The 18109-nt window shown below is 42.1% G+C and overlaps 1 protein-coding gene across 6 annotated transcripts in view; it reads left to right on the top strand.

The window, feature by feature from the left end:
- Nucleotides 1-18109, top strand: part of mib1 (MIB E3 ubiquitin protein ligase 1) — a 55539-nt gene that overhangs the window by 28487 nt on the left and 8943 nt on the right. For all 6 annotated transcript variants that reach the window (XM_039815050.1, XM_039815049.1, XM_039815048.1 and 3 more), the window contains exons 13-14: nucleotides 16052-16184; nucleotides 17790-17876. In XM_039815050.1, the coding sequence (XP_039670984.1) occupies nucleotides 16052-16184; nucleotides 17790-17876 (220 nt within the window). The remainder of the gene's footprint in view (nucleotides 1-16051; nucleotides 16185-17789; nucleotides 17877-18109) is intronic.

The raw sequence follows: 18109 nt of genomic DNA, 5'->3' as shown, positions 1-18109 counted from the left end.
GAGAGAGAAGAGGGGAAGAAGGAGGGGTGAAAAAATCTGCAGCACTCTCCTCTCATCATGTGCATTCTGAGGGAGAGAGCTGGGAGGATGCCCTGGTCGGTGGAGGAGGCAGAAAGTGTACCAACCGTCCTCGCACCCTGCCTTTTTCTTATTCCATCAACACACGCACACACAGCCCCAGAGCTTTTTTCTGCTCCTTAAATGCGCTTTTATTATTCAGTGGAACTTTATACAGCAGCTTAGAAGAGGGAGTTTACTGAATGTTTGAGAGCAGAATTGTGATAGAGGTATTTAAAAAAAAAAAAGAAGACGAAAAAAAAGAGGTGCCTCTGCGGTAGAAGGCAGCTGTACTCTTAATAGTCTCTTGCCATGGAAATATGATTACCATTGTCAGAGACGGAGGATATTGCAATATCTTTTTGGTATTTTTGGAGTTTACATTTTTTGCGCTTATGAATCTTAATACGCAGCTTATGCATTCCTGATAGTGCATCTCCAGGGTCACCTGTTTACTGGAAAAATATCAAGTAGTGGTGCTGCTGCAGTTCGGCGGCAGAGAGCACAGGAAGAACACAGTGGCAGCAGATTAGGACCACGAGGTCAACCAGCCAACAGCTTCCTACCTCACAGTGCAAAGGGCTAAGCTGAACGGTTAGCACGTTGTGGGAAGCCAAGCATTTGAAGCATGCCTCGGCCCCTGTTGCCGGGCTGCTCCTGTGTCTTGTCTCACCAACTCCCTGACCATATTTAGTCAAGCAGTGCAAAAAATAGTTTGCGCTCCACTCCACTCCACTCCGCTCTGCTCCTCTCCTTGCCTCACCCCCTCTCTCTTTCATTCCCCCCCCCAAGCAACTGTTGGCTACAGGCTCCGGGAAGCCTCCCCTACGGCTCCCTGCCTATCGATTCCACCGGCCTCGAAGGAGAGAGGAGCGTTAGGCCAGCTAGCCCTTGCTACCATTTGCTGCGCTATTTTTAGTATCTCCAAATAAAGTGGTCTCTCGTGCTTCTACTTGTATATTCTTGATTCTTTCCCCCCTCCCCTGCTTTACATCCTTCAACACCAACTCCACTGCCTCCTCTGATACCACCCCCTCACTATCTGTGTCCTTTTGACCCCTCCCCCCCCCACCACCACCACCCAGTCTCCATCATTTTTCTTTTTAAATAGAGCTGGAGCACGCTGCTTATGGTAGACCTTCCGTCTGCTCACCGCTATACTTAGAATAACTGCATATCCGAGAAATGGAGGAGAGGGAAAGGCTGAATGTGTAGTGCAGTGCAGAGAAGCGTGTGTTTAGTATCTTCTCTAAGCTTTGGTATGACAGTCTGTAACTGTTTTTACTACAGTAAACCAGAGTTGAGTTTAAGCTCACGTGTCCGTGTGTCTTTCTGCGTGTGTCAAAGTTGTTTGCACATAGACAGAAATAAGGGAGCGACATAACTGCATAGAGGGTGTGAGACAGCAGGAAATATTATTGTGCTATCCCATTTTATTTTATTTATACGGCTTTTGGAAATGCAGGGAGACAAGTGGAAACTCGCCTCTGAGGCAATGAAAAGTTTGGGCTCCTTTCTCTCCTTTTTGAGCCCTCATTAATTTTCAAGTGTCTTTTTCAAGCTTTCCCGAGGCACGGCCACTAAAGAATCTTTTTAATTAGTTGGTCTCATCACGGGGCACATCTATACTGTACGGAAACAATGTCCTCTGTGCCCTCCTATCTTTTTCTCTGTCTCATCTTCTCTCCTCTTATACCTCAATGACAGCACACAAGTCCTCTTACTTACTCCACCTGCATTTTTGCAGAACACCCCAGGAAGTGTAAGCTAATGCTTTTTCACACCGATATGCTCTTTGAGGAAATCATATGAAAACCAGACTGTGGCATTTCAGTTGTAGTGAATGAGATCGTGAAAACTCACAAACACCCTCGATACAGCATGAACATTTGTCAAAGTGTATTTTCATGAGCCAGAAAAATGTCACGCATTTCTCTGTTCCTTGATTTGATAAGCCTTTTAACAAGCTCCCAGTCATTCTGCCCTCACTCACATTTATATCTCAGGCCTTTTTCATGGTGGAGATAATTCTGCATAGATTTAAGTATGCAATTTAATTAATGTAGTGTCACCGCAATTCATAGCTTTTCGATTACATTATCTTTACGGCTGTTACAAGAATTGACCATTTGTGAAGCAAAATGGATTCCAAGCTAATGTGTCTGCTCTAAACCTGACCTCACATGGCCAATCAAAATGCAGAATTCCAGCAATATAAATGGCAACTGTGAATGTCCACCTGTTATTTCCCCTGCAGTCTCTACCTTTACACACCACTTAAAGCAACTACGAAGAACTTTCCATTTGTGTTGATTCTGGCGGCCCCTTTGGAGAAAAGTGGTAATGTTTTTACCACAACTGCTGTCTTAAAGATCTTTTCTAGCGGTCACGAGCCAAAGCACTAGCAAGAGTTTGTTGTAGCAACCAACTTAATAATAACTAGAACTGCAAGCCCCCAGGACACTTTACCCAAGTACAGGGGGACAAAAATAAAATGGTACGCTAACACAAACACGGTATGAAAAGAAATAAAAACTGGTCGCTAAATGGAAGGGGACTTAATTTAATGTAGGCTACTGACGTACAACCACGCCTCACATTGGAAAGTTATGTTATGAATGAAATAGACCTATTAAATACCTGTATAGGAGGAAGAGGGCCAATTCAGGGTCGGTTTTGATTCATTTACAATCCCTTAATTGTCTCCATCTGTTGAAAGCCCGACCGCGGTTGACTCGGGTTTTCGCCCGCCGTCTTTCTCTCTCCATTTTAGCTTTTAGTTGTTCTTCATTCATTTCCTTTTTGTCTGTGATGGCCCTGTCCCAGTATCAGCCATAACTACAAAAGATAACTTCTAAAATAAAATGAACGTCAGTGGGTCTCCACTCCACCCTGCCTGTTCCAGCCTCCCAACCCACCAGTCTGATCTCAATTACATCCCAACATCTCATCTACCCCTAAAACCCAGCAGCAAGGTTTACATCTTCCCACCATAATGAATAGCGCAGGGCTGAATGTTTAGCTGAGCAGTTAATCAATCAATAAGAAAAGGGTAGACTAATGGATGTGCTTTCTTACACTGGATAAAGGGGAGGGACGTGTTGTTCTCCCTATGAGTACTGCTCAAGACATATTTCCATTCAAATTTAAAATAATACAACAGATTGGTTTGAGATCAACAATTTGCATTTTTTATTGATGCTTTAAATTGTTCAGAAAAAAATGCAACATTAAAAATGGCTGATTACAAGTAGTTTTTTAGTTACTTTGATATTTGAAGCTTTTTTCCCCCGTCGTTATATTTATTCATCTAAATTAAGTTATGTGTGAGGATTCCCTGCCAATTAGAGTTTTTGATTCTGTTTCTAAATCATCTGTGGTGCTTTTAGATGTTTTTTAAATGTTGAATAATGAGTAGAGTTAAACATAACTTTATCTGTGGTATATATTTATCATGCAACATAACTGAGCTTAGGCAGTGTTCACACATAGAGCCAAGGCTTTAATTCCTGCCATAGGTGCTTCTACTAAATATTGACTTGCATGGGTGAATACATGAAATTATTTAGTTTTTTGTATTTAATTAAGATATATTTGTAGACATTTGTTTTCACTTTGACATTAGATAGTCTTATTTTAAATCAATTTCAGAAAGCCTGATTGCTTCCATTATGATTCAGAGTATTAATTCAGTGTACATGTATTTTTGGTTCTCTGATATGGTTGTCAGTCCTAATGAGAGGTCATCCCTTTGAGTTCACGCAAATGAGAGGCAGGTCTACTCTCAAATTGAAACGTTTTGGACAGGAACTTCTGGTTAGCTTCAGATGGTGATGAAGCCTTGGTCGGTCTTTCAGCTTGTCTTAATTCCTCCTTGCTGTGTCATCCTAGAGGGATTAGAGCCATTTCTAATGAGTCCAGTTTGGGCTTTTTGAGTAAATCTCCATGCGCCTCTCCAATCAGTCTGGCTCTTCCTTGTGCTTACTTTATCTCTCTCGTCAGGTCCTATCCCTCTCCCACACCCCCCTCTTCTGTCCCCCGTCTTGCCCCTCCCTCCTCATCCCTTTACACAGTGCATCATTTGAAGAGGTGAGGCTGTTGAGCGCTTGGAGGAATAAAAGTGATTTATGAATGGGCTAACCTACCTGGGTGCTGGAGGGGGAAGCCAGTGGCAGTCAGGCTCTCTGATCCAGCAGCCCATTGTTCCCTCCAGCCTCACTGCAGGGGAAGCTCCTCTGCTTTTCCTGCCTCTGATCTTTTACCATGCCTTACTGGCGCCGCATGTAACTGTTAAGTGACTCGCAAACTGCATAAATACAAATAGAATGCACTGCAGTGGTGCATATGTGTGCAAGACCATTTTCTCAAAGGCACACACAGTATACTCCTTTCAATCTATGTTTATTTGGCAGTTGGCCACTAAAGTAGATGGGTTCATACTTGCTTGCGTGCACAGGTTATATTTTTATGCGTATCCTAAGTTAGTCTTTTATGATTAAAGTGTGTACGATACAGGTGAGGACAGCCAGATGCACCAGTCAACAACCCTATCAATGAAATACAGAGAGATGACAGGAAAGGTGTTGTAGCTGCTGAGGACAATGTATGAGTTCCTCCTTGTTACCATATGCTCATGCAGATACACACACACACACACACACACACACACACACACACACACACACATTCACACAATACATGATGGAAGAATATTAAGGTTTTACAGGGTAAAATTGAGGTCACTTGGGCATAGTGATTTGGATGATATTGATTAGTATTTGTGTGTTTATCTGCCGTATATATGATCATGTCTTTTTTACAGATATGTTCCTGATGGCATGGCGTAGGAGGCAATAAACTTGGTCAGGGCAAAGGGTATACACAAGTGCCTGGCTGTAATTCATTAAAAGATAACTGATCGCAGAGATATGTCGAAGTAACCTTTGGAATCCAGATGAAGTGCACTTGTGAGTTCTTGTAGCCCACAATGGGAGGCAATATCCTTATGTTGGACAATTATCATAACATACTCTTTGTAGCCTAGAGAGACTGATCCTACTGATTTGTTATTTGCAATTGCACGTCTCCTTAGTATTGTCTGTTATTATCTTCAGTTGTTCAATTAGACTCTGCATTATGTTGCTGTAGCTTATTCTAGTTAAATTACTCACTGAAGAATGTAGCCATTAAAGATGTAGTGCAGTGACTGGTCAATTCAGAGAGCCTGGGTACCAGTTTGCTGCAGCATGCACTGTGACTTCATTGAGGAGTCGCCCAATCCTAAATGCCCTCCCACTGTCCACCTCTGTATGAGCTGGGACCAGTCCAACAGATCAACCAGAGGACAAGCTGATACAAGCCCCAATCCCCCTGTGACCAATCAGAACGCCTACACTTCCTCCTAGGGCTGGGCCAACAGTTCTATTGGCTCTGAGCCAATAGATAAGCTCAGCCATGCTGTAATGCTCTGTCCTGTGGCATGCTGAAACATTGAGTCCTGGCTGGTATGTTGCTATAGCACATGTTGGAAGAGGGAGTGGTTAGGGGTAGCAGAGGGAGGGAAGGATGGATGGATGGATAGATAGAGGGGAAAGAGAGGAAACAAGGGATCAAGAGATGGATGGAGGGAGGTATAGGGAGGGGTACATCTCTTATTGAAGGGACTCAAGGACATAAAGAGCTTTTGGGAAAGTGACTATTGCATGCAAAGAGAAAAGCTTGCATTGTGAAGACACTATAACCACTGACGGTATGTTTTTTTTGCCCGCTTGCGAAACCTAGAAAGAGTAGGATTTATTTGTGTCACTTTAAGTGCCTCAGCAATACAGCTAATAAATATGACAGAGCAAGGTGATATACTTCCACAGCACAGCTGTCAGGCATCTTTAATATTCCCCCCCATTTGAAAACAAATTTAGTTCATCTATTTACTTGATGAATTAAAATAAGTAATATCATTTATTTTTGCATTTGATGGTACTTAAACATCAGTGATGGCACTTTGGTTTGTGTCTTCTATTAAACACTGAGAAGTGTGCTGCATTTTTTTTAGCTGAGTAAACACATGTAAAACATCAGTATATGCCTTTCAGTATATTAAATATGGTTTCACACAACACAAAGCTCAAGAAAACACATCACTGAATATATTATTAACTAGCTGATCACCTAGTAGGATTGAATATTTATTTTTATTGTTACGTTCTGTACCTAATAGTTTGGCTTTATATCCATATAATACTGATAATATATATACTTTTTTATATTATAGATTTGATTAGTTCTTTTATATCAAGCTAATGTAGGCTCAGAAATGGACCAGGCTTGTGTAGTAAATTGTTGAAATTATTTAAGGAATGCCTGGCCATACAATAGATCCTCTGAAACCATTTAGAATTTTTAGTGTGAAAATGTAGTGACCCATTTTAATGATATCAGATGTTTAGAAAGCCAAAGTCGCAGATCTGAGTCTTATGTAGGGCGATAAAACATAAAATTCAGGTCGATAATGATAAGCTTTGGTCATATACCCGATAACACAACTGCCAGAGTCTGGCTTATTGGCTTGCCGGGCACGCCCACTTCCTATTTTGAGCGTTTGTTTGTTGCCGGTGTTGTGTCGAAGTGTGTTCCCCCGTCGAATAGTATTTCTCTCGTTGAATAGTCTTTCCCTCCTGTTAAAATGCGTAGTGAGCCCAGTCATAGTTATAGTTAGGGATAAGGGTTTGTTCAGGTTTAGGTATGAGGAAGAAGGTAAAGTTGGAAAAGGGAGAAGAAATTAGCGAAAGTGGAGCCGAGGGCAACGATAGCGATGTTGTACATGAATGTGAACTTGCGTTATCCTATCAAGCTGAAGACATTCAACAACGTCAGTTGTGTGGAAATGGTTCGGATTTCACAAAAGCGAGGGAGGAAAAAGGAGCAGATTAAGCTGATCTGCAAAATATGTCGGCGATTGGTGCCAAACGCAACACATATTTTTGGTCACCTGAACAGGTATCATCCCAGCGACCACACAGAGAGTATGAAAATGCGGAATCATGCTCGTGATTCCACACACACAGCCTGCAAGTTAAAAGTAGTAAGTGTTGTTTGTCTGCTGTTAACAGTGCTAGCATTAGCTGTGCTGTAGCTGCTGAACCAAAACATCAGTCAATTGTGTTTTCTTTTACTGCCCCTTATGAAAAATTCAAAAAGGAGCAAAAATATAGCGAGCGATATTTCTTATTGTAAAGCGAAAGAGATTTGTTTACACATGTACTTGTTTACAACACTTCTACAAACATTTTAGATGCTTTCTTGGCAGGAGTTTACATTTAATATATTGCTTTTAAGTAGTTTAGGTTGTTTACAAAATCAAAAGAAATGTAGCCAAAACTGACTACTTAAGTGCGCCGCAGTCCTTGTCGCGGGTTTGGTTCCGACCTGCGACTCTTTGCTGCATGTCATTCCCCGTCTCTCCCACTTTCATGTCTAAATCTGTCCTATAAATAAAGGCAATACAAGCCAAAAAAAAAAAAAATCTTAAACAAGAAAAGAAGATGTATACAATTTGTGTCAGCGGATGGGGTATTAGTAACCCTAATGTACATTCAGGTCGATGCTCACAGCTAAACCTAGCCTGGCTCCGCCCTCCTACGTACTTCCGCTCAATTTTCATTTTCCTTCAGTACTATGTCTGGGTTTGCGGTATATTCTTGGGTTTTCTCCTGCCAAATATTTGGCGGTCCAATCAGCGAACAGAGGGAGTGGCTGAGAACGATGACGTTGAGAACGATGACATTGAGAACGATGACATTGAGAACGATGACATTGAGAACGATGGCGTTGAGGACGTGCGCTAGAAAGCGAAGCCACTCGGTCCGTTGTGGCAACGCTGCCGAATATCCAGAAGTTAAAGCCCGAACAAGAACAATCTTTGCTGAGTTGTGTTGGTGGCCATGATGTTGTGGCCCTCCTCCCCACGGGGTTTGGGAAAAGTTAGATTTTCCAGCTCTTAGTGGTGAAGGAGTCGGCTAAGGCTAACGCTAGCGATGCTAATGCTAAACATAAGCCGATAGTTGTTGTCTCCCCTCTTGTTGCACATGCACATGACATATGTCACGACCAAACGTTAACGATTGGTTAATGGCAGATCCAGATTGGCTCTGGGCAGATCCAATAGTTTTAAACTTCAACAGAGTACCCCGCCTTCAAGGAAGTTAACACTTGTCAATGGAGAGTGGCCAGACTCTCTGTACAAATGAAATGTACGAGAGTCTGGTAGGACCTGGCTAAGCTAAACCAAGCTTAGCTGTTGAATAATGCAGACTATGTTAACTTGGTAAGCCCGTACGGACACTGAAGTCAGTGGCTCCCATTTAAATGCAGTATGACAGGTCAGAGAGGATAAGGATTTGTTTGTTTGTTTGTGTCGTTTGGTGTGCTTGTGCATCTGTGTGTGGCTCCTTGTGTCCAAACATGCAAGAATACTGAAGAAAATTCGACAATGGCCCAACATCTCCTTTGTAAAAAGGAAAGAAAAGCATTAAATTGTTCAGATTAGGCGGACACCTTGCAAAATTGTTGCTGAAAATCTTAATTGCACTCTGTAGAATCATGAATCTGTGTGGAATACACAGAGGTTTCCATTGAGGCTTATCTGTGTAATGTATAGTGCATTCATACAAGCTCCATTCCCCCGCCATTAACAAGTTGGCTGTTAGACATTTTCTGTGCTGCTCTGGGGCATATGGCCTGTTGTCTCAGTGCTTAGGAGAGGCAGTAGCTGATACAAGGCCCTTTGATCCCTATTATTTCCCTCTGCAAACAAAAGATTTTAATTACCAAACCGCTCTTTCAGCCACAGCTTCTTCCTCTGCATGTGTGCCTAGATGTGTAACTGCTGAAAAAGTCATTCATCAGTCATTCATCAGCTGCAATATGGCAGCTTGTTTGTGTCACTGTCTGATCTGTTCTGCCAATTACTGTGGAAGAGTATTTGATGGTGCGTTATCCTAATTTTTCTGTTGTGTTTAAGGGGTGGTACTGTTACTGCTGGCTTGCTTTGTGCAAAGGGACCCTCACAGGTTACAACATATAGAAAGGAGTGTAATGTGTTTGTGGGGGCAGAAAGGTGGGAGGCAGGCCAGGGAGTGAGGCGTGATTTAAAGTGGTAGATTTGCAGTGAGGCTGTAGATCATGGGAGCCTCTCAGACTGTCTGCCCGTATGGTGACAGTGTGGCATGCTGCTGAGTGGCTGTCGATCGAAGGACCTTCAGCACGGCTGAATTCTCCACCGCTCTGCAAAACCCAGAGTCAATCCCTCTGTTCTATTTACTGCTTTGTACCTCAGTGTGGAAGCACTTGCAGTTAATTTCACCAGGCAGAAGTAAGTCTGATTTTATTTCATAGAAGCTGAAAGGAACTTTATAATCACAAAATGGCCAGTATCTCAGCCACAATTAAATTAAAATTAAATTAATTTCAGTCAGAAATGACACATTGGCTTCACAGATAATTCATTTAGATGTTGTTGGGTAGGTGAGCTTATACCTAAAAACCTTCAAATGACAATGGCATGGTGGCTTAAAATACTGCTAATGACCTAGCAAGTTAGAAAACAAGTACATATTAAAAGTTCAAATTCAGGGTTTTCTGTTGTTTAACCTGAGGCAAATAGGGTACCTAACAAGGTGTACTGTAGTTTGGGTCAAGGAAGTTATGTCAACCATTGACAAAAAAGTCTCGAAAAATTGTCCAAAGACAAATTTGCTGCAGCTTGTGGCTTTGGTTACAATCTAACCATCATAAGCTAAGCTGTTCACGGTGTCGACCAATAGTATCTCTGGACTGTAGAAAAACGGATGAATAACTGGATTGTATTACGGAGCATGTATTACGTTACCCTTAGGTTTCAGAAGGGATGTTTTGAAGCCTTGGTTTAGGTTCTCATCACCATCTTAACAGTTAAAGTTAATAAAATCGGAATATTGGCAAAGCCACAATTTGCTTTTAGTGCAGCATATTAATGAGTTAAATTTTTCAAAACCGACACAGTGGATAAGCACAAACCATCCATCAAATTACATACACATACAGTAAGTTAAACAGCAGTTACTGTATGTCAAAGTGCATAAGTGTCGATATTGACAAGTAGGTTTTTGTTTTCATTAGATTCATTTCTGTATTACTGTCAGAGAAAAGTGTAAAAGAGTTTGTAAAAAAAGGGAGTAAGCAAAGTGAAGGGGTTAGAGATGGTTTTCTTTGCTTTGTTAGCAGCTTGTTTGAGGCACATTGACTGTAATGACAGGAAAGAGAGGCCAGTGAGTGTAGATGCTTTGGTGACAGTGTACTCAAGTCTGTTTGTATCTTTGGCTGATAAGTGATTTCAGCTACAACATTCATTTTCTGTCTTTGTCCTTCATCAAGTCAGCCATTCAAAATGCTATTACCAAATCCATCTGGTGGTTTTGTCACCTTTTCAAATGTCTTATTTGCACATTGTCCAATTGTATTCAGTCCTTTATGTCAGTCCTAGGTCAACTACTTGAGTAATTTTCATGCAGCAGTTTCCTTTTAATTCAACTTTATTAATATTTGTTTAACTGTCCCCAGATTTGCACTAGCAAAAGACTAAAGATGAGTGTGATCCAGGACTACGCAAGCATGTTCAATAATTACATGTGTTATTTGTTTCATAAGTAATGATGCTATTGAGCGATGGTTCGATATAATGGCATGATTTAGGTGTCTCTTTATTCTAATATAATCTGTCCTTGCTTTATGTTTTATGTCGGTCTTTGCTTTTAGGTTAAAAGGATGCATATTATGACTATTATGGCTGGTGCATAAATGAGAATGAGGCTTTTTCAAGGTGCTGAGGAGAATAAAGTGCAAAGAAATAGTAGCACAGGGATATAATTGGGTCATCTTGAACCAATGGGACATTTACACGCCATTGGGCTTCTCTGACTATCTTGCTGCCTCCTCTTTCATAAATTGCTATGAATCAGGACACCCCATAATACCAGGTGATTTAAAGCTAATTAAAGCTGAGCCTTTATAGGCCCCCGCCTACTTCCCAAATGGACAGACAACTGTACCTGAGATGTTTGAAAATGCACCTGGCGTCTCCTAAACAACCTTCAAGGCACAGGCAATAGCTATAGTGATAACCAAAACATCATAAAAATGCACCCCTTTCCTGTCTTTCCCCTTCCTGGTTTATGCAAATAGTCCTTAATAAAAGCATGCTCACTCAAGGGCCTCAGGTACAGGCAGGCAGGGGAAGGTCACTTTGTAGGGAAAATTATTCTCTTCACGGCATGGTAATGAAAGCCTTTTTTATATTGAGCAGAGCCAGCTAGGTTCTTGTCCTCAGCCCTCTGCTGCACTGCCGGCCTGAGCGCTATCTGTGTTTATGTACTCTGTCCACAGCAGGATGGCCAGTAGCTGTGGGATGGCCCTGACAAAGTGAACTGGTAACTAATTGCTTGTTAGGGTGGAGTGATGGCCAGGGGCGCTGGCAACATGGAGGGAAGTCAAACACCGTTCGTCTGCATATACCACCCACGCTGCAATGATGCAAAGCCGGTAGAAAATCGGCATACTGTCCCTTTAAGTTTCCCACTTTTTTGTTGAAGTAATACCTGTTTAATTTTCACACGCATGTTCAAAAAACAAGCACTATGTAAGCCAACATTCTCATTCAAAGCAACATATTTTAAGATCAGTGAAATCCTGAACAGTTTTATGGCTCTAACCCTCCCGCTGCCACTGACTAAAGCACTCTGTGCCTTCCAAACCTCTCACACATGATGAAGAGTGCCCTTCCTTCCCAAAGGGGAAAGGGGGGTTCCATTTGGAGTTGGTGTGTTGCATTTGTGAATGATTTGTTGGGAACAGGGTTCACTATTTCAAAGGACCTGAAAGTATTGATCCTGTCCCCGATGAGCTGACACCTCATGTATCGCCTGAAGTCGTCTCATCTCGAAAGGCTGTTCCAATAAGGACTCTGCATCTGAAAGAAAAAATCCTGCCGGTATTGGGGGAGGAATATATAGACAAAGCTCATGGAACATTCTGACCTTCTTATTTTCTTGAAGGTAGTATGGATGAGGTTAGGCAACTAAACCAGCTATTTTTCCAAAGGCTCATAAAATAGTGTTCATCATCGAGTACTTTGCCCCGCTATTGACATGGAGATGGATCTTTTGATCCATCTCCAGCCAAGTAGCTGTTACAAATTAGCCCACTGCACTTTTAGGACGTCTTCCGTAAATACAAAAATCTACAAAGTGCTATGGATAATATATTTTCATCTGCTGATGAAGACCATGTGATATAGTTTAAAGCTCTTATAAAAGTTAGAAAGTGGACCTTGAGTTGGGATTGTATTCCAAGGTCAAGAATTGACTTTGATTGTTTAAAAACATTTTGGGTTATTGCGGTGTGGAGTATTTGTAGTATAAATCTGATCAGTCTGTTTCACCATACAAGGACTCTCACAGTCAGCAAGACTGATCATTTTCATCATCAGGTTTATAAAGCATTTTATTTTCCCAAGGCAGGTGGCACCTTTTGGCGACTAATTTACGATGCAGAAACTTTTTTCCTGAGCTTGAAGCCTTAGTTAATGGATGACGGTATGCCAAACACGTCTCCTACATCAGAGTAACCATATGTTTGTGTGAAGCCATTAATCTCAGGCTGGATGTTGACTGTTCCTGTTTTGCCCTGTCCTACCCAAGTTATTGTCCCCCGACTCTCACTTCCTGTTGTAATAACGGCTACTGACCACCACACAGATGGCTGTCAGCCAGGTGAGGGCAGCAGAAGGGACCTGTCGACCCCTACACACACACACACACACACACACACACACACACACACACACACACACACACACACACACACACACACACACACACACACACACACACACACACAAAAAAAAAAAAAAAAAAAAAACACACACACAAAAAACAAATTCCACTGTCTTACATACAATGACAAACGCCAACACACACAGAGCTGAGGGCTTCACAGAGCGTCCTGGTCAATGACAAATTGCAGCCCAAGACAACATACCCCTGTGTAGCTCTCCTGAGGGACTCTTGAGATCTCTCACAGGGTGACCCAGTTCCATCATGTCTCCCCTTCTACCTCTTTCCTCTACAATTCCTTTTCCTCAGCTGCATGCCCTTCTGCATTCACACAGACCATGGCATTGGATTTAAAGTTCAGTTATAATAAGGGGATCCTCTCTTCACTCTAAATATCAGTCTTCTTCTCTTAGCAGATAACCTGAGTTGTCTAAATGTTAACTTGCAGTTCAAGTCAGTGTCTTCTGCTCAGTAAAAGGTCTGCAGCCTGAGCTACCTCAAGGGTCAACACGCAGTTTCTCTCATACTCCCCTCGGTCACTGCGAACATCACTTAGCCAAGAGATATATACAAAAAACCTAGGATTTATTTCTTGGTTCTTAATTCACTATTTTTCTGCCTTTACAGCAAATGGCTTAACTGCAATGCAGCAGTGCCAGTATGGGGCATTAATATTAATGTCCTCCCATTTTGCCCAGTGTGGCAGGGAGCCTGTCAATCTAGACTTCTATTGGAGGGGTTTCCTACAACAGCAAACACCTGCCCAGCACTCAAGTGCCTGCTTCTGACAGTAGAAGGCGCCAGTCTACCCCTATGGTGTTGCAGGCGTGCATTTATTGGCCAGTAGTTTTACATACAGGAGGTATTTCCAGCCAATCCAGATCATACAAATGTCATACGTGGCACCAATAGGAGGAAGAAAAGGGGAACAGAAAGAACAAAGGCTTTATGTGGGACAATTGCCCTTGATTCTGATGGAAACTGTTGTAGTTTAAAAAAAATAAACTGCATTCCTGTATTGTCTATCAGTCTTATTTGAAAGAAAGCTAAAAGAGTGCTGTGTTCAACCCTTGGGAATACGTTTTATGTTATAGCTTCAGGCAAGAATCTGATGTGACAAGGTCTTTTCTTGAATAATGTGCTTGTTTAAGTCTCAACTCCTATCCAGTGGGAGCATAGCGGATGAAATTACTCTAAAGTCCCCCCTGAGATGGTTAATCTACAGTATGCAAGCAAAAAATCCTTTGTAACAAAGGCGGCACATTATGAATGTGAGATTAGGCAGAATGGGTGCGGTTGCTATAACATTTAAGCAGTGCTCCTCTGCATTAAGTGGTTGAAGATGGCTGCAAGCAATGCAGGTGTGTGTGCGTAAGCCTCTGTGCAATGAGAGGTAGAGCGAGAGAGCGAGGGAGCCTGGGATCAGTGTGCTGCACTGTTCATCACTGCAGCAGTACACCAGCCCCGGATCTCTGTCCGTACTGAGGTGCTGGCTGCCTGCCCCCCTGCCTCTCTGCCCCTCTTTCTCTGCTTTCCTCAAGAGAGTGTGCTGATGATGCTCTCTTTCATTACTCCAGAAGGAGGGAGACAAGCTGTAGGTTTAGCAAAAACCCGCAGGGAACCAGCCATCCTGATTACCTTCAGTCTGAAAGCCTGCCAGCATGTTGGTTTGCATTTCTTTCTTTTCTCTGTCTTAATAGTTAAGTTTATAATAGTACTAATTGTTTAGTTTCCATTGATTGTGCAGGCTGTGGCCTTATTGCTCTGTGCTGGACCACATATCCTTTTTGTAATGTTTCAAACCCAATTTACCTTACTGTTGTGTATGTAAACACTCCAGTGCTCGCATGGGGGCTGTTCAGCCATATTAAAGTCAGAGTGAAATCAGCTACCTCCTTTTGTCGCAGTTCAAAGATATGCCCTGCATGATTATTCAGGGTTAATCAAGGTCAAAAGTCTTCCCTCCAGCATTGCTGCTTTATTGCTTATTGAAGGTACATTGTGTACCTAACAACAGACAAGATACAATAACACTTCAGGGATATGGCTTTTAAGTGTCTTGTTTTATATTCCATAGAATTTGGGCATTTGCCCAGGGGCTAAAGCAAGACACGTAGGGAAGGTAGGGGCTGTAAATGGATAATGGTTTAGTTCAAACACTAAACTAAAGCTAGTAGGAAGAAGGGTGTAAACTCAAAAGCTATGTATTGATATTTCCAACAGTATTACAGCTTAACTTCGAATCTCATGTTTTTTTCAAAATCTTTCCTGCTGTCTTTTTTTGTGATCTTTGGATTTGATAAGAAATGGCAACATGTGTGTCTTCCTTTTACTAGTAAAATAGTCTCTTTTTTTCTATGACACTGTAGGAAGTGCCAGTCAGCCTCCCTCTATCGACACGGTGACTCGCTCTCAGCCTTCCTCTTGTACAGTTGTCTTTGCAGGCACTTCTCTCTGTGGCACACATCCTCTAAATGACCTTCAATGGTACACAACTGACTGTTTTTTTTTTTTCACCACACAAGGCTACATCTGTTAAAAAGCACTGTTTAAACAATGGATTTGTTTCACTTCACAACCTGTCTGTTTCTTCTCCAGGAGGAGATCTGAGTGAGTGCAGCTAAATTTTGTGTAATTACCATTTTGCCTCCCAATGATAGGTGCTTTTGCGCATCATCAAGGGAGAAGTGGCTTCCCTTTTTAACTGAAGCAATGGTAGGGGGAATGGTACTCTAAAATAACACACAGCTCTTGTACTGCTCAAAGCTTAATGTAAATAACACTCTGCTTGGGAAAGCTACTCCCTCTCTAAGTTGATTTAGTATTCGTGTCCCCACGTGTGAAAATGGTATATGCTCTGCTCTAAAAAACAAAAACAAAAGTGTGTTGGAATGGAATTGGAATATGCTGTGTATCAGCAGTACAGACACTGTGATGTGTTTGCTTACAGCAGCTTGTGTCTGGCCCCCAGCAATCCTACAGTGCATGAGACATTCAGTCACAGATTCATTTTGGCAGTTTACATCATAAACTATCAAATTGACAATACTTTCTGTACCTTCTTGGGCTTTTTCCGTCATGCTTCCCAGCTCAATTTCTTTCCCTTTCTCCATGTCTCCTCTGTGCAGTGCCATGCGTGTGCTGCTATCTAAACTGCCGAGGCCTTGGATCGTAGACGAGAAGAAGGACGACGGTTACACCGCACTGCACCTGGCTGCCCTCAACAACCATGTGGAGGTGGCTGAGCTGTTAGTGCACCAGGTAACAACACACTTGCTTTCATTTCAGTACTGTTTTCATTGTCTCGCTGGGATCATGCGTGCTACTCACAATTTAGTTTAACTAACATTTGGGTTCCAAGTGGATCTTTACACTTTGTTCTTTAACATTATTATGCCGAGAGAACCCCAGTCCTGAGCTGTATGCACTATTGTATTCTGGGGTAATGGAGCTTAGAGGTTGTAGAAGCTTGTGACTGGAAGGTTGCCAGTTTGAGTCCAGTTTGTTAATTGCATTGAACTGAGTGGTAAGGTAAAGTGTGATGTAAAAACAAAACCACATCTTCAAATGGTATTCCCTCAAAATATTTCACATCAGTTTTTTTGAGAAATTTGAGTTAGTATGTGCTTGTTATTATCAATTTAGATGACGTAGTTGTGTTTCACATCATCTCGATAAATGATTTAATAATGCTATGATTCCATTGAAAGACAATGCTTGATTATTTTGAGTTATCGCCCATCCCTACATTGAATACTATTTACTGCCAAAAGTAACTGAGTTACTGTTAGTTAGTCCCGACACTGCTCACAGACATATACATTGCTGATTTAAATGCATGCTTAACACAAATGCAGTTATTCATATTCTCTAAGAGAACCCTTTTGTTTACAATTATCAGCCCAAAGCGTAGCTACATAAGCTTAGCCTGCACTTCTGGCTTTCCCTGACTACAGACAGAAGCCATTAAGAATGGTTTCCACTGCACTCCCTGCAGCCAGCAAGCTGTAGACCAGTTGAAGTGAATTTTTTTTTTTTTTTATTGAATCCTTGCGTTTCACAGAGGGGGTATTCTTTAGTGCTGTTGGGCCCTCATATCCTCATTCTCTTGCACTCATAGGTTCGTGCACTTTTCCCTTCTGAGATTGCAGGTTTAACTCTCAGAAGACACATACAGGAGTTTACAGCAAAAGTCACCTGCTCAAGCAGGAACTGGGTTAATTAGGATATGGTGCAAGGCAGCAATGTTGCTGCAACATTCCAACGCATGAACGCTCGCTACCTTTCAACAGGGACAGCCTTTTTTTCCAAGTCCCTGCAATGAGCTGGTTCACACTGCCTGGCTCAGCTTTCTATTCAGAAATTGCACCACACTACAAGGTGCACTGCAGATTCCCTGCCAGCCAGCCAGCCAGCCAGCCAGTCAGTCAGTCAGTCAGTCAGTCTTATTACTTGGGGATTTCACACACTGCCTGATCACAATGCTTATCTTCCCTGCACATCTCCTCAGCTGAGGTGTTCGCAATTGGAAATGACAATCACATGTACTGTAGCGTTACTGTAGGATGCGGGGTTTTTTTTCCAACCCCCTAGATGACACTTTGTTGGTCGACATGGTTGAAGGAAGGAAGATTCTGTCATGGCACATAAAGCCACACTGGTTGTTACACTCTTTCATGTGCTGAACAATTATTTTTAACTGAATATTTTTTTCTTCTCAGTTTGTCTACATTTATCACTTTTCGGTCATATTTACATGCGCATATATATTTGCGATTCATTATTGTTGGTTGTTAATATATGTATGCACAAATGCCCATATGTTTATTTGTGTGTGCTTGCTCCTCTCTTGTTCCCTCCTCCAAGGGCAATGCCAGCTTAGACATCCAGAACGTCAACCAGCAGACGGCACTACACCTGGCAGTGGAGCGTCAACACACCCAGATAGTCCGGGTTAGTGGGCCTTCTTTTTTATTATCCCTCTATAATTTTTTCCTCCTCCTTTCCCCTCTCACTTCCACCACCAAACTGAAGGTTCTGTCTCTAGTTATCTCTCTATCAGTCCCTCATACTGGACTATACACAAAGAGGAGTAGAACAACATCAGTGCAGCCCCACATTTAATTTACACTGGTGGATGTCCTGCAGTTGAATGAGGTCCTGCTTCAGATTGATGCGGTGTAGGG

Source organism: Perca fluviatilis, chromosome 11, assembly GCF_010015445.1.
Source record: "Perca fluviatilis chromosome 11, GENO_Pfluv_1.0, whole genome shotgun sequence".
NCBI classification, from domain to species: domain Eukaryota; kingdom Metazoa; phylum Chordata; class Actinopteri; order Perciformes; family Percidae; genus Perca; species Perca fluviatilis.
The sequence above is the reverse complement of the archived record's forward strand: the minus strand, read 5'-3'. Positions and strand labels throughout refer to the sequence as shown.